The sequence below is a fragment of the Cornus florida genome, unplaced genomic scaffold, assembly GCF_030987335.1.
Source record: "Cornus florida cultivar Cherokee Brave unplaced genomic scaffold, ASM3098733v1 CherokeeBrave_3.0.0_Hap2_Chr06, whole genome shotgun sequence".
In the NCBI taxonomy this organism is placed as follows: domain Eukaryota; kingdom Viridiplantae; phylum Streptophyta; class Magnoliopsida; order Cornales; family Cornaceae; genus Cornus; species Cornus florida.
This window is the reverse complement of record NW_026775576.1, coordinates 43,471,920-43,488,589: the sequence shown is the minus strand read 5'-3', so window position 1 is coordinate 43,488,589 and position 16,670 is coordinate 43,471,920. Positions and strand designations below refer to the sequence as shown.

The 16,670-nt window shown below is 35.5% G+C and overlaps 1 protein-coding gene across 4 annotated transcripts; it reads right to left on the bottom strand.

The window, feature by feature from the left end:
• Window positions 1-8,349: 8,349 nt before the first annotated feature.
• On the bottom strand, window positions 8,350-14,386 carry LOC132311380 (uncharacterized). Of its 4 annotated transcripts, none has more exons than XM_059809279.1 (5): window positions 14,295-14,386; window positions 13,732-14,182; window positions 11,255-11,641; window positions 9,945-10,491; window positions 8,350-9,274 (listed from the first exon to the last, which is right to left on the bottom strand). In XM_059809279.1, the coding sequence occupies exons 2-5, from the start codon at window positions 14,171-14,173 to the stop codon at window positions 8,710-8,712; spliced, it is 1,941 nt and encodes a 646-aa protein (XP_059665262.1). In that variant the 5' UTR covers window positions 14,174-14,182; window positions 14,295-14,386; the 3' UTR covers window positions 8,350-8,709. The 4 variants fall into 4 exon arrangements, with proteins under 4 accessions (XP_059665262.1, XP_059665264.1, XP_059665265.1 ...); XM_059809281.1 differs by having other exon boundaries at window positions 13,732-14,197; window positions 14,295-14,356; XM_059809282.1 differs by lacking the exon at window positions 11,255-11,641.
• Between the last annotated feature and the right edge of the window lie 2,284 nt (window positions 14,387-16,670).

The following is a 16,670-nucleotide window of genomic DNA, read 5'->3' as shown; positions in this document are numbered from 1 at the left end:
AATGCTTGATAAGAAATCTAGAAGTAATTGTCTAACCCCGTCTAGTTTTGCTCTTGGTTCTTTACTTCTTTATGTAGTTTGTTATATACTCTCACATTTTCTTAATTCACCTTATGAATGATATTTGAAAGTACCGAATCAACGTCTTTAATTTGAAATCAAAAGAAATTCAGTCTAAAGTTTAAACTAAATTTCGGCACCGATTCATTGCATAAAGTTAAGGATAAAAAAATTACTACATAAAAAATGTGCAAGAAACAACCCTATTATTTAGTATGTGCATATAAATCCCTATAATTTGAAATTTTGTATCAAATTGCCCCCTGATCGTCAGTTTTGACCAAAATTATTTTATAAAAAAGTCCAAAATAAACTTACTAAAGTTTGTGCATATAAGCAAGCACAACACAAGAAGGGCTCAATGGGAGCGGATGCACTTAGAGTAAGCACGATTAACTTTGGAGTTCGAATGGATTCACGGTCATCACAACTTTAAAATACGTTGTGTCACAGAAAAATGTTGAACCTTACATATAATATTTCATCTTTTCCAGGCGATGTGGAATTACGATACTCAGTAGTTTGCCAATGTGATAGCTTGTCTAGTGTCTCGCACCCGTCCACATCACACTTGCCCACAAAAATAGTCACATATACTGTAGATGCACACTCTAATAATGAGTTTGAAAGATTAAAAGAAATGTGTTATCTTACTCAAAAGAAAGTGCCTTGGTTGCTTTATTTACTTGTGAAAACAACCAATTAATGTTATTTATTCATTACAATAGCTATCTTCCCCCCTCCCCAAATAAATTTTTTTTGGATCCGTCACTCCATTTAAGTGTTATTTATTTTGCTTTAAGGGCATTTTGAAATAATTAGCCCCAAAACAAGCTAACCGAGCCCAATTCAGTACATTCTCTTATGTAGTGTATAAGCTAAAAACGTGTAATTTAATGCCCAAGATTCATGATCTGGGTTGGTTTTTTTTTTTTTCCTTGACGAAAAGGCAAGAAATTTTATTGATAAATCAGGGAGGATAACAAGAAACATTAACAGCTTATAGACGAACCCACAGCAATACAACTTTGAATGCACAAGGGAATCTCTGAAGTATATAAAGCTTTTCTAGTTTACTCCTTAAAGCCCACCCAGCTAAATGATGAGCAACACCATTAACTTCACGAGGCACGGAGACAACCGAAAAATCTTAATTTCTATCTAAAAATTCCTGGATATCGGCAATAATGATCTGATGACATGTTCCAAAATCTGTGATTTTTATTTATTATTTATTTGTTTGTTATTATTATTATTTTTTTTTGCCGGTGATATTCATATTAAGCAAGCAAAGTATAATGGACACTCCCATAAACAAATATGTATTGGAAAAATATTCTATCCACCAGTTTCTTATGGAAGTTCTCATAGTTAGAAAATTCAACTTATAAATAGTTTTAGGACCAATGTATCATTTGTTCCAAGAAAATATATATATATATATATATATATCATTGCTCCAAATATAATTTTTGATACTATTTATACAAACCAAACAAAACAAAATCAATGAGTTAAGCCTGAATCAGTGAGAGTTCTTCTTCCAATATATTTACTAAGAAAAAAAATATTATTTTTTTTTAGTTAATTCAGGGTATTTGAGGCTTCTAATTTTCGATGATTTAGGACGCTGAGTATGATAGCGGAGGGGTAACCCCAAGTAGTTGTGTACACTCCTAATGGGAATCGAAACTCAGACCTGGGGTAGGAAGACACTAAAGACCAAGTGATTTTACTATTAGACCAATTTATTCATCACTTTTCGACAAGTTATTTTACACATTCCATCCAATGGACTTTGTTGAGTGTGCGCAGCGGAGTGGTTGTGGAATATAATATATGGATAGATAATCTAAAAAGATGATAAATAGATTCAACTTGCTCTTTTATCTAATTTTTACGTATTTTAATTTTACCGAAATAAAACTAAAATCAAACCACAAAGCAAAAATAAAGTGCAAGTAAAGTAAATAGAGTTCGAGAGATGACACCAAGATTTTATCAAGGAAACCCCAATTGGTAGAATAGACCAATTGTAACAAGAAAAACCTCGTTGGTCTTCACAATCCTGAGATAAACGATCCACTATGTTTGAAGCAAAGTATATTGAACTTTGCCTCAGTTTCACACCCTATCGTTCTACCAAAAACCAATTGCTGACAATCCCTGGCTTTGCGACTCCCCCGTCCAACAACTCTCGACCTCAGGCTTACTCTCGATCTCTGTAGAAGAGTTGCAGGTAAATCAGACAACACTCCACGAATGCTCTGACCCCTTCAAAGTGTGATCGTTTTACCCCTTTTCTTCTAGATCTGAATTTGATGAAGAACGAATGAATTCTGCTTTTTCGGAATTTCTGAATCTTCAATTATGCTTCAATTCTAATGAGATAGAGAACAACACTCCTAAATCACTCTTGTGTTTATGTGTGTGCTCTCAAAAATAAAATCAGAAAAATTAGATTGATTTTCTGAATGAAAAAATCTCTCTCAAAAGGCTCTCTCAAAGATCTGAAATTTTGTATGCAAAAAGTCGTGCCTCAACCTATGTGTATGACAAGGTTTATATAGAATTTAGAATGTTCTAGTCCCTCTGAAAATATGAAAAAAATCGTGCATGGGACTTAGTACACTTCTAAACGCGACTAAGAAAGAAATCAGGAAAAAGGAAACTGAAGTTATGCTGTGAACAGGACTTCTTGAACCGGTTCAAGGATGCTGAATCGGTTCAAGATTGGCAGTGAGATTTCGAAGCCAATCTTGAAGGCCTTGAACTGGTTCAATAAGGCTGAACCGGTTCAAGTCTAGCAAACTTGAATTTTCAGTTCTGAAAGGCTGAAAACACAGTTTTAGTAAGTTCTGAAATAAATACCAATTGTAGAATAGCTCTAACTTTTTTAGAATCCTTCCTAATGTGTTGTTCTTACATTCTTCGAAAAATCTCAGTTATAGTAACTTGAACACCCTTTACTTTCCGCAGTCGCTATCAATCCAGATATAGTAACTTGTTTTGTTTCCGAAAATTGCAAATTACAGAATATATATTTTTACAATCTTCCCAAAATATATATTTCACAGACTTGACCTTAACATCGACTTAAACCTTTGCCAAACGCAAAAAAAACAAATATATATATATATATATATATATATATATATATATACACACACACAGATGATAAAATTAGTGAAAGTAGAGTCAAGTTATATGGTCACATTAAATTTAAATTGGAGGAAGCACTCGCCTAAATTCCTTCCCATGATTCATGAAGGTGAAATTGAAAATGAAAGAGAAGAACCAACATAGAATTGACTGTGAAGGAATTTAAGGAGATAGGGAAGAACGGTGAAGAATCAACTTAGAATTTTCGCAGTCAATGCTCTGAAACATTCAAGTACAGAAAATTTGGGAAACCCGAAAACTAAACAGTTAGCAAAAGCAATTGAATCCTTCAACAGAAGGAATTAATTTCAAAGATTTAACCAAAAAAAATAGGGCTTTCAAGATTGAGTGTATAAACTACCCAAAACAAAAACAAACTAGATTGAAACAAGCCCAGCTCATAAAAGCGATAAAAATTTAAGAATTACATGAAATTGGTCGCAAACAACTATAATTCCGATGAATACGTTGAAATTCGGGTAGAAGCAATAAGAGACCCGAAAATGAATTTATAGAAATCAGACGTCGTTGTCAGCTGATTGTCGTAGCAGCCACAGCCACCGGCCGAGCTCGCCGTCGCTCTCATCGCCAGTCGCAGATCATCCACATTGGCGCAGCGAGGAGGGACTCTCGGCTTTGACGAGGTCCACTGCGATGATGAGGACGGTGTCTGTAATACCCCGATAATTTTAAAAGATTTATTAATTAGGATTAATTATTTTATTTTATTTTTCAATGATTTATTTTATTTTATTGAGTGCTAGATTAATTATCTTATTTTAATTAAGTTATATTTTGTGATTATGTATGATGATTGATTGTTTGTGTGGTTGATTATTGATTGAATTATTGGTGTGTTGATTTTATTGGTATTATATGACTTAGTTGTAAATTCTTGTTTGTTTATGTGCTTCATGTAATTAGTTATTTTAATTTCTGTATTTAATTAATTATCTTATTTATTTAAATTAATTGGATTGGGCTTAAGGAAAGTTGGACCAAAAGATGTGGTCTTGGGCCTGTATGAAACCTTATTGGGTTAATTAATGAAGGTCCGTGGTTATTTAATTATTTAAATGATCACTTTTGTATCAATTATATTTATATTTATATATATATATATATATATATAATTAATTAATAATTGTTATGGAAAGATATATATATAGATATATATTTATTGATATTTATAAGTATATATGATTTAATTAACTAATGAGTTAGTTATGGAAGGAATATATATTTATATATATATATATGTTTATAGATATAAATTATTTAAAGATTATTATTTTAATTCATAATACTAGTTGGAATAGGATTTGGAATTTAAGGTGTATAAAAATACACATAAGGCTTTAGGGTTAAAGGTTTTACACGTTAGAAAAATAAAACAGACAGAGAGAGAGGAAGAAGAAGAAGGGCTGACAAGGAGGAGGTCGGATCTGAAAAGGAGGACGTCGGAATTGGAAGAGATAATTAAAGCTTAAAGCGTCGGTTTCGTTTCGAAACCTTCAGGCGAGTTTTCTCTAACTTTCCTCTTACAACTCATAAGGATTTCACCTTGAGTATCAAGGCTTTAATTAAATTTATTTGTTTAAAAATTATGGTTAGATCGGAATAATTAAAAAGTATAAACTATTATATTTGATTTTTAGATTATTGGATTTTAATTGATATATATAGGTGTTATGCATATTTTAAAATCAATCTATAGGCGGATTTGTGACCCAAGAGAGTTAATTATGGTTTCTTTATTTTCTAAAATTGTTCTGTAATTTTCTGGAATTTTTCTGATATTTTTAGGAATTTATTAGGATTTATTTTCCTATTATTTGTTAGGAAAATAATTATATATATATATACTAGGTAACTGGCACATGTGGAGCGGCGGCACAATAAAGAATTGATCCAGTGCGGCGCGGTGTAGGATAATAGGGTGTATACGCCAATTAGGGCCATTTGATTAATTAAACTTATGTGAATTGATATGGTGCATCGCGGCGCATAAAACTTTGGTGCGCATGTGTATCTGGACCATAGAAGTGGTCTGGTCAACTATGGGATTATTTGGTGTATTGCAGACCATGAGAAGATGGTGCACTCGCTGATCTGGACCTTAGATCTATTATAGTTAATAGAAAATAATCTAGTGTGAGCGTGTTCATTTGCGCACTCATTTATGACCATTGGATGCGGCATAAAGGAAGTGATGGATTCAGTGTGGTAAGCTCACGGTAGCTGAAAGAGCTTAGCCAATACCAGCACACAAGGAGGCTTGAATCCAGCGCGTGCAAGTGCATAGTAAGCACGTGGGCGCGCGTGGGAAACTATGTTGGCCTAATTCGACACTAGAAATTAAAACGGTCATAACTTAGTCATTTTAAATCGAAATTGGGTCATTCTTGAGCTCAAATTCAAGGATTTTTCGTCTTCTTTCCAATGGTACCAATTTCATTATCAGATTCCCATCCTACTAGGAGATATTTATGTTTTAGTGAGAAAGTGTCGGAAAACTATTTAAACCAATATGGAGTATTTAAAGGAAACTATTTCTGACATACTTAGTTGCACTAATTTATGTAAATATAATAAATTAATAATTTGTTATGGAAGGAAGTGTATATATATATATATATAATTATTTATATATATATATATATATATATATATATATATATATGTATGTATGTATGTATATTGATTTTAAATAATCAAGGATTATTAAAAAAGGTGTTAAACACATATATACATTAAATAACATATGTGTAGGTATATATATATATAAATCATTTAAGATGATTAATATTATCATTCTTATTTGGCATATCTTAATAGGCTGGTTGTTAAATTAATGATATGCGTATAATATGCATCTGATGGCTATGTATGATTTAGCGTATTGTTAATTTTAAAGTTAATTCATGATTAAAGTGTGGGCATGGATGAATTGTCAAATGATTAAATATATTACCTAAATATTTGTATGAATAGAATACATATATGGAAAGCATGGATGAATTGCTAATTAAATGTATGAATAAATATACCTGTGGAGGCATGGTTGAATTGCCAATGTATAAATATACATACACGGAGGCATGGTTGAATTGCCAATGTATAAATAAATATACTTATGGAGGCATGGTTGAATTGCCAATATATAAATAAAAATATTTGTAACGGCATGGTTGATTTGCCAAAGCATAATTACGTTATTATGTGTTAGATGATTAAAATATCATCTATGGTTGTTGTATGTATGGATTGGATTAGGGTTAGATATTCTTAAATGAGAATAGTTTAGTACTTACTGGTTAGTGTATTATTTTACATTAATAAAATAATATTGGGGAAGACGTGGATGATTTGTCAAAACTTGGATTTTGGATATGTGATTTAAACAATTAAAATCATTATGGGGTTGGGATTAAATAGAGTATTTCTTTTATTATAATTTGTTGTTTAAATGATTAAACAACTGACTAGGATGGGATTAAGGTCAAATGAGTTTTTATAAAATGAAATGGTAGATTGGTCTAGGTATGAATATTATTTTAATAATTATTTAATAAGTATGGAAATTTAATAAACCTAATAATAGATATGATTAGTATAGTATATATAATTATATATAGACATGTATATCGTGCTTTATTAAAGTTAAAACTTTATTAGGTTTGGTTTTGATCAGAGATGATCTGCTTATTGGTTTTCAGAGGCTTGGTAGAGTGAACTTGCTCGTAGGGTTTAACCCACGATTTATTTTTCAGGTTATTAGAGGTTCCAGTCTCGAGGTTGAGGATCCGCAGCTGGGAGACTGTCATTCGTCTATTCATCTTGTGTACTTTTAAATAGTATTGGATTATTGGATAATGTTTTAAGGGGTCCTTGAGTTATGGGATTTCCGAATTGTAATTGTTGGAGAATCATTAAGTAATATTTATTTATTAGTTTTCTTCAGCGGTTTATTTATTCTTTATTATTCATCTTTGTATTCTGTGCTTGTTAAATACTTAAATTGTTTTGATATCCCTTGATTTTGTGCGCGGAGTTGATCAATCCGTGTTCCAAAATTAGGGGGTATCACAGTGTCCTTGCGGCGCGGCACCGGCAACCAAAGCTTCACAGCTTATGCTAGATGAGGACGGCGGCGACCAAAGCTTCACAGCCGCAGACCGCTGTTGCCTGCTCCTGATGAGGACGGTTGTGGCCTACTCCTCGCCGGCGCATGGTTTTTCTACAGAGCTTCAACGAGTCCATGGCAGAGAGCTCCGCCGACGGCCGTGGCCCGCTCCTCACCGGTATGTTCAGTCCATGCTCTCTGTGAAGCCATCGTCGTCGTCAAAGTCTTGTTGTGTTGTCCTTGCCATCTGTTCAGTCCACATCTCGCCGGGCAGTATTTCACAACCGTCGTTTCTCGCCCGCGACACACCACCACCACGACGGTCCACGACCGACCACCAACCACCAGGGGTGGAGCTGGGCGGTGGGTGGCGGGTGATGGAGCTGGGAGATGAGAGGATTGAAAGAGATAGATGAGAGAGTAAAGTTGAGACGAAGAAAGGGGAACCACCTGTGCGCCAGTTGGACCAATCCAGTATTGACACATAAGGTCGGTTTTTGTCGGGTGAACAGTAATCGGGTCATTTAGCATTTCTCATCTAGAATCTACCCGCATTATTGCAAGTTCAAATGAAATTTGGGACAAGGCCATAGGAGCTGAGAATTGAACCTAAACCTACCCAAACCAAAACCCCGCAGGCCAGACTAAACCTCCACCCTTGATCACCTAAGCCGCAAGGCCCGGGGACAAAATAAAGTAGAGAACATAGGTCTCAATTATTTGTCACTTGATTATAAATTTATATTCCTTCCGTCCCATATTAAATATATCCTTTAGGAAGTAAAACTTTTTAGTAATTGTATTGTCCCTCTAAAAAATTACAAAGCTTCCCGTTTAAATATATATATAATCAAGTTTGAAATTTTTTAAAATTTTAAGGGTATTTTATAAAAAGATGTGAAACATGTTGTTTAAACTTGGTAATTGAATAATATTTTGGGACAATCCAAAAAGGAAAGATGGATAACTATCATATGACGGATAGAGTAATTGCTAACAAGTTACACATTCGAATCTGGTATCTCAGCCTTTCCATTTAAATCTTTCACACAGAAAAATTGCAACTAGATTAGTAGTTTAAAACTTACTTATTGTACTTAAGACTAGCACAGATGAAAGGATTATAGCAGGGTTCCTTCATTTCTTTTCTCGTTGTAAAGGTTAAAAAGGAGAAAGATGCCTAACTTTGCTCACATGCCAGCATTGACTATTGTTTATCAATAACTGATTCAATTCTTCATTTGATAAGCTGTGAATTTTTTCTACAGGGATCTTTCGACAGCACTGGATTGATGGTCTCTTCCAAGTTGCCAAGATGCTGTGACATGTGCACGCTCACCATAGCAAGTGCAGATCCCAAATCAATATCTTGGAGATAACCTAATTCCTGTGACGCTTACCTTCCTCTGATACTGAACTCGACCATCTTCTCTCGGATGCTGTGATCTTTCTTCTCTGCTGTCATCTAATTTATCCCCGGATTGATGCTTAACTTCAGCAGATTTTGACCTGGAACGCCTTGTGTGTTTTGATTTAATTAGATCATCACTTCTCGAGGACGGCCTACTTCCTCTATGCCCTGGTGATTTTGAACTAGCACGAGGTGGTTTCCTCGTCCTGTGTGTTGAACTTTCTCGACGATGTTTTGGCGAGTCTGAATCACCCCGATACGACTTCCTCGTTCGAGGGCTTGTACTCCTACTCCTATTTCTCCTTGAAACAGAAGAATGGTGGTCATGTGATTTCCTCGTCCTGTGTGTTGAACTTTCTCGACGATGTTTTGGCGAGTCTGAATCACCCCGATACGACTTCCTCGTTCGAGGGCTTGTACTCCTACTCCTATTTCTCCTTGAAACAGAAGAATGGTGGTCATGTGATCTACCTAAATCCCTTCTTCTGCCTCTGCCACCGTCATCCCTAATGTCCCTATAAGAAGCAAAAGGAGTTGATGGTTTCCATAATCAAGATTTTAAAGGATTAGAATCCGCAAACTTAAGAAGTACATGAATTAAACCAATGTGAAAAACATTGCAACAAGTTTCTGGTCAAGAGTACTTGATATTAGAAGAATCTTTGATCAATAGCATTATGGATGAATATTATGTCAGCTTGGGAATGCTTGAACACTACAAAAGTATAGAGCATAGGCATTGTTATCTCTTTTTCTTGTAACTATATGCACTTGTATCTCAGGCAATCCTAAATTTAAATTCAAAGACAAATTAGTTAGTTGTATAAAAAGATATCATAACTTATTCACAAGTGTACTCAAACAGAACTCATGATTGTCCACCTGAAACTAATTTCAACCACAATTAATTTAATTCAACACCTCAAATCACCAATCATCCAAACAATGGCATGCGTGTAATAAAGTTTCTAGCTGAAAATAATGCATAACACCTATACATTTAACCATGGTAAACCCATCTGCTTGATGAAATAATTCCCAGAGTTTGTAAACCCACATTTTGTTAAGTTTGACATCATTCAAATTCATCTAACGCAAACAAAATATTTTCTTGATTCATAAAAAAACCACTCATTATAGAAAACATGACTAGGGGATCTTCTCATTATAGAACCATTAACATACCTAGATTTTCGATTTGTTTCCTCATCGCTATTTCCAAATCCATCAGCTTTCAGCTTCTTGCTTATTTCTGCAGCTCTAGCTACTGCTACTTCTTTTGCAGTCTTCATGGTAGCAGCTTGGTCAGCTGCCTGCCGTGCTGTCATTATTGCTTGGTCAGCTGCCTGCTGTGGTGTCATTGTTTCTGGCATGTCCGCGGCCTGCTTAAATCGCACCCATTGCATGTCCTTAATTTTCTCCATCAACTTGCACAAAGAAAATTGAGAATTAGAAGAGCTCAAAAGAGCTGGTTTGTGCGGAAGTGATTTTGCCATTTCAACTTCATATAACTTATCCTCAACAGCCCTTTTGTTCCATGTGAAAGCAGCATTAGCTTCTTCAGCTGTTGAGTATTCTATGTAGGCAAACTTCTTCGAATCAGTGATACTACATTCAACAACTTTCCCACATAAACTGAAATGGCCTTTCAACATATCCACTGTGAAAAGTGGATTGAAATGGCTAACTCGTAGAGTCCTCTTCAAGATCTCAGCCTCTTTGTCAGCTGATCCTGAAAAAAAGAAAATTGAGAATGTTAAGGAACTCTGCCACAAATAATCTAAGCGAAATAAGAAACACAAGGCATAAAATATATATATATATATAAAATATAAAAAAATCACAATATATAGAAGCAAAAACAAGAACACCAAAATGATAGGTAATTGAAGAGTCAACAATCTTGTCGGGTGAGGACTGGTAAGAATGCAAAACTAATCAACTGCATTAACTAATAATAAATAAGATATGTTATCTAGAAAAATAAAACAAGCAACTACTGTTGTTTTCAGTTCTCCGTAACTAATTAACAACGATGACCAAACCTTGTTTTTCAGCATAGTTATTAAACGAAACAGCCCTGGCCAGCTGAACAGTAAACCAGTGAGGACAATCCTTACCCAGCGCAGGTTGCACCATACAACTGTGTGCGCTTATATATTTTAAATAATAATAATAATAATTTAAAAAATAAAGGAATATTAAGGTGGCAGCCTGCTCGTGAAAAATTGAGCACGTCACCTCTGATTTGAGACTGGGAAGACAAAATCGACGAGTAAAAATTGGTTCAATCTTAAAACATTTTAATAATAAACCTTCTCTACACTGCTCTGGTCAGCCAATTAAGGTGATGGTTAAACTGGTGAATGGTGAACCAGCCATCAAAACAGGAATTGGCCGGTCCAATTATGATAAATGTGATTTCCAGGGACGGTACAAAATAGCTATATAAGCCAGCAAGCCTATGTCATTTAAAGTAAAAGGCTAAAAAATACCAGAAGAGACCCTGGCAGACTGAGCTTGAGCTTGTGCATCAGCATAGGCTTGAAGGGCTTCAGCAGCAACAATTGACTGAGCAGCAGCCATTACACCTGGAGACGGCAACATTTCACCTGGAGACGGCACCATGGGCACTTGACTGCTGGTCGTGGTAGCCAAAGCAGCCAACAGGAGATCGTGAGCAGGGTGATTGTACTCGCAAACTGTTTTTGAACACCGACCATTAAGATGTTCTTGGCATAGTTGTCCAAGAGATGCTCCAACTCCAGGCAAATACACTCCTCCTAGAGAACCAGGAATAATGCCTGGAATCATTTCAACCAAACCTGGCAATACCCCCCATACAGAAGAACAATTTGGCATACTGGGCTTGGTCTGCTTAACTAATAGTACATGCACAGTACACATTCAAGATCCAAAATTATTCACCAACTAAAATAATTTGAGATATTGGAAAGAAACAAAAATATACAATGAATATATCATCATGAACAGTTTAGAATAGAATTTCGTTGGCTTCAGCAGTGCACTTCAAGGAGAAAATGACAACAAAGCATTTTGTTCCTTATCAAGCAAATAAAAATGGAAAATGATAGGGAGGCCGAACTTTATCACCGAATGAATAACCGAACTTGACGTGGCTCAATCCATGTCAGATTCTTTAAAGAAGTTGTGTACATTCTCTCTAATAGTTCAACACGGTTAAGAGTCCTCTTTTAATCTGCAGTAACATTGAAAAAGAGGAAAAACAAACCCTCACACTCCGTCTATAGCAAATACCTCCACAACCTCATACATGACAGTATACTGTCTCATCAATAGCAATAAATAAACAATTACTCTCCATCATTATCACCGATCCAACATTCAACCATGAAAATGAAGAGTTACCCATCAAACGAATTCAAACCCAGCGAAGAAATCCCGATTCTTCTTCTCTTTTCTCTCAACAATTCGGACCCGCTCTCCAATTTCGCATCTCTCTCACATATATGCCCTAATCTCTAAGCCTCATTACGGTTTTGTGAAGGAAAAATGGATTTACTGGTGTTCTGTTGACTTGAGTTTCTTTGAAAAAAGAAGACAATAAAAAAGAATGAATTGGTCTATGTCATGGAAAAGGAATAAATTTGAAAGATTTTGATGGATCTATTGGTCTATATCATGGAGAAGGAATAAATTTGAAGGTTTTTTTTAGAGAGAGATGTGAAGCAAAGGAGTGGTGGCAGTGGAGGAATGGGGACGAAAGAGAACGAAGAGATGGTGGCTGTGGAAAGGTAGCGTGGAGGGGTGGGTAAGACAGCAAACGGAGACGGAGAAGAAATTCCATGCAGGGATCCGATAAATTTGAGAGAGAAAAAGTGAAAGGGTTTGAAATGTAAATAAGATGACTTACTGAAGGTAAATTGTCCTTTTCAAATCCAGCGGAAGGATTGAGCGAGTGACATGGCTTTCGCCAAATCAGATTCGGGTCTAATTCGGTGATAACAGTTCAGTTGCTGTATCATCACTCAATAAAAATTATGCATTTCACATACAATTTAAAAATTGTTCAAAGTACTCCCAAAATTGACAATATCCCATATTAAATAAACTAACAACAAAATTGCGCAGCATGCAATTATTAATTTCATTATACATACACCAAAAACCAGGTTATGTTAATCAGTACGCAAAAGAGCATAGGGATATTTGATATCTTCAGCAATATGTTGAACATCTATAGTTCTTATTATATTTGTGGTGTCCATTTCAATTAAGCGACTTCTTATCTTGACATGTTGATTATCTCAAAAGGAGATCTCATTTTGCTTGATGTTTTATGCACAATACATGTTCAATATCTCGTTTTGAATTACATCGCCCATTTGCTCAAGCTGGAGACAAGCCTTTCTGAACTATTAGACATGAGCCGGTAATGCAAAACTTAACTGCAAGAGTTCTGTACACATGCATTCAAATCAAATTTTGTCAAACTAATATGTCCAAATTATTGTCATATGTAGGGTCTAACAAGTATTCTAGTTCTGAACAGGATATTCTAATAGTGGCTTCAGACCCCTTGAAACTCCATTTAATGCTAGTGGCTGCCAAATAGTTTGTAAATATAGAGTCCAATTAAACTGTCATATCAATATTCTACGAGAAACTACCAGAGCCTAGCCACTTATTGAAATTTAGACACTGCATACACAGTATTTATGCATTTCTTTCTTTTATTTTCCTCTTCTTTTTTTCCTTATGTTTAACAAGATTTTCATGTATATTATATAGACAAAGATTTGCTAAAATAACACCTATACTGAAGAGCATCTAATTGAATGATACCATGGAAAAATTGATAACAAGTATAATTCAAATCACAAAACTTCTCAATCATATTCACAATAAATTGACATGTATATGTTTAATATAATATAATTCAGGAAAAAGGAATGTTTAATATAATATTCATATGCATTGAAATGAGTACCTGGACTGAAATGCATTGGAAAGGGGCAATCCGCGATTTGAGTCCCATTGCACCAAACCCTCAACTCATACTCCCCCATCTTTGGAGCCTCATAGAAAACCCTGTACGTCCCATCCTTCATATCATGCACAGTCGTATCCACAGTCCCAGCCTGACTGGAGCCCCCAACGCCTGGAGTGGGCGAAATCAGGACTTTTAATTCCGCGCCACCTCCTTGTACCTGCTTTTCATCAGAATCCATCGTCATAATCATAAAATCTGATGGTGTGCCTGCCGTTCCACCGACTACCCCAGCCCCATACGCCGCACATTTGACTGGGTCAACCGGCCCAATCGGCTTATTCGCCAAGCCCGCAAATTTTTTTTTACCATCACCATCCGACGAAGCCGCCTTATGGATATTCAGCGTCGCCTTTTTTGTTTTGTTCATCCCTGGTTCCATTGACAAACCCTAAAATCCCAAACCCTAGTGAAGTCAATCAATACTGAGTAATATAAACCGTTCGATTTGTGTGTGAGATATGCGTGTGTGTATACACAGAGAGAGAGAGAGAGAGAGGTACCTTGCGAAGTTCTTTTTGAGATGTTAGGGCTTACTGTGCAGGAAGGGAAAGGGTATGAGTATTTTAGATTAATCTATATTAAGGCCCTGTTTGGGGGCATGTTCCATCTCGTTCTATGCCCTTCCCTACAGTACAAATGGGCACTATTGAGCAAACTTGATTGTTTGGTGTGGGCTGTTTTGTGTCCAACAGTTGTAGAACAAATTCAATTTTTGGGCCAACTTCCGAAACAAAAAAATCATGTTCCAAAGTGTTCCCAAATTGTGCAAGGCCCACTTTTCACTGTATTATTTAGAACGGAACACTGAGAACACAATACATCAATTCGGTCCATCTTGTTCTAGGGTTCTCTCTACGACTGAGGCGATTCACAGTGTACCCTTGGGAGGTACTGAAGCTTTCTGAGATCTTGGGTTGAAATCGACACCATTGATGTAAATACGAAGCTTCTCGACAACGTCTTCTTCTCACCGGTGAGTTCCAAACATGCATCTTCTTCATTGAAACGAGTCTGCAAGTTCTGTCTAAATTTACTCACATGTATAATCAAGATCGGACTTGTCGGTGTTCCACTGTGTATGCAGATCTGAAGATAAACTTCCCCTTTGTGACCTCTGCGTTTTCCGGCAAACCAAGCTTCGCCGCTGCTCTCTGCACTCTCGGATTCACAGGCGATTCTCGGTCTATTTACCTTCATCGTCGACACCAGGTGAGTTAATTTATTGTTTGCCTGAAAAAAAAAATTATATGGCTAGGACCTTGTTGCCTGATTTGTAAAGCTCTGCTGTCTTGTATCTCTATTTATACTATACTGTGGCTTCGGCGGACCATCAAACTGCCAACCCTCTTGTATCAAGCTTCTAACTCGCTTTGATTTTGTAATTTTTTTTTTTTTTTTTTCCCTTCCTTAGCTAAATTTTAGCATGCATCTCTCCCCGGTACAAATTATAGAGGGCCGAAGCCCTCTAACCCAACAATTTAAACTTACACTACTATAACTTATCCGATGGGCATCGAAAGTGCAGAAAATCCGATGGGAGAGGTTAGAGGCGTTTGAATACTTCCCTAATAAAAAATAAATAAATAATGTAGGGGCACATGTATACATGTATGAAAGGGTAGATTAGAATCACACTTTTCATATTTTGTGTTAATTATTGGTAGATTGCTAGTTTGAAAAAATCTACACATACAGAAACACTCCTGATAAAATTATCCATGAAATGAAATGTTTTGGCCTTCATCTTACAATAATTTTAAGTGACAAGTAACAACTTCCATTTACAACTTAGTTCTCAGAGAAGCAAAAACGAGGTTCGATTCTATAAATTTGTAGAACCAAATCCCAAATGACATAAATAAAATCGTCCATAAAAAGATAAGGTACCATACAAAAAGTCCAGCTGAGTAGTAGCACATAAATATAAAGTCGAAATGGATTAAAAATTCTGTTCCTGCAGACGATAGGTTGCAATGACCAATGATATACCCTTGTAGATCGAGATGCATCAATGATCATCACACATCACCCACCACCTGTATAAACTTCATCATAACATGACTACTAACAGTCACTAGTTTTAACCCCTATTACTTTGCTCATTTGCAGTCATCACTAACCAACCACAACTATACCTTACCTCAAGTAAACCATGCTCCAATAAACTGTGAGAGTGGCCCAAGAACCGTATTGATATGCCAAGGACTTGTACCCTATTGTTGAGGAATTCGCAATTGTTTGCATATTTATGGTGTACTGTGGCTTCACTGGACCTAATGGTTGTATTTCTATACTTTGTTTTGTTCTTGCCTGATTTGTTGACGATTTTGTGGTGGAATGTTCAAAAAATTGCCACTGGACTGTTGAAGGAACAGATTATAAAAATCTTATCTGTTTTCTGTAATTTCTCTATTTATTTATTTATTTTTCAATCCATGAGATTTTTCTTTGACTGAATATGTAAACATAGGACTGTGAAATATCATGCGTTCAAACCGGTTGGACCATGTTTATATGACAACTCATGGGTTGCTTTGACTGATAACATATTTTTGTCTGGAATGCATATTATATAATTAATGATTCTATAGGCACAGATTCATACCTGTTTTGAACTTACTTGAATACTTCATAAAAAAAATTGTTGTCTTCCAGTGATATTCGTCTCTCTCTCTGTATATCTATATATCTATATAGCTACTAACAAAACAAGTGTGAAATGACTAATGAGTGTGTTCAATTGTGTCATTATTTTAATAAGAAGAATTTACTGACCGACAATAAAAGATGAGATGTTATCATGGACCAAGCTCGCAAAAATAAAAAAATATTACCATTCTTAATTAGTGGACATAACACATATGATTAATGATTGT

Coding starts and splice junctions, on each gene's coding strand:
- LOC132311380 (XM_059809279.1), bottom strand. CDS start 14,173: ATGGAACCAGGGATGAACAAAACAAAAAAGGCGACGCTGAATATCCAT. Junction 11,642..13,731: donor TCCAATGCATTTCAGTCCAG/GTACTCATTTCA, acceptor ATGTACTATTAG/TTAAGCAGACCAAGCCCAGT. Junction 9,275..9,944: donor GAAACAAATCGAAAATCTAG/GTATGTTAATGG, acceptor TGCTTCTTATAG/GGACATTAGGGATGACGGTG.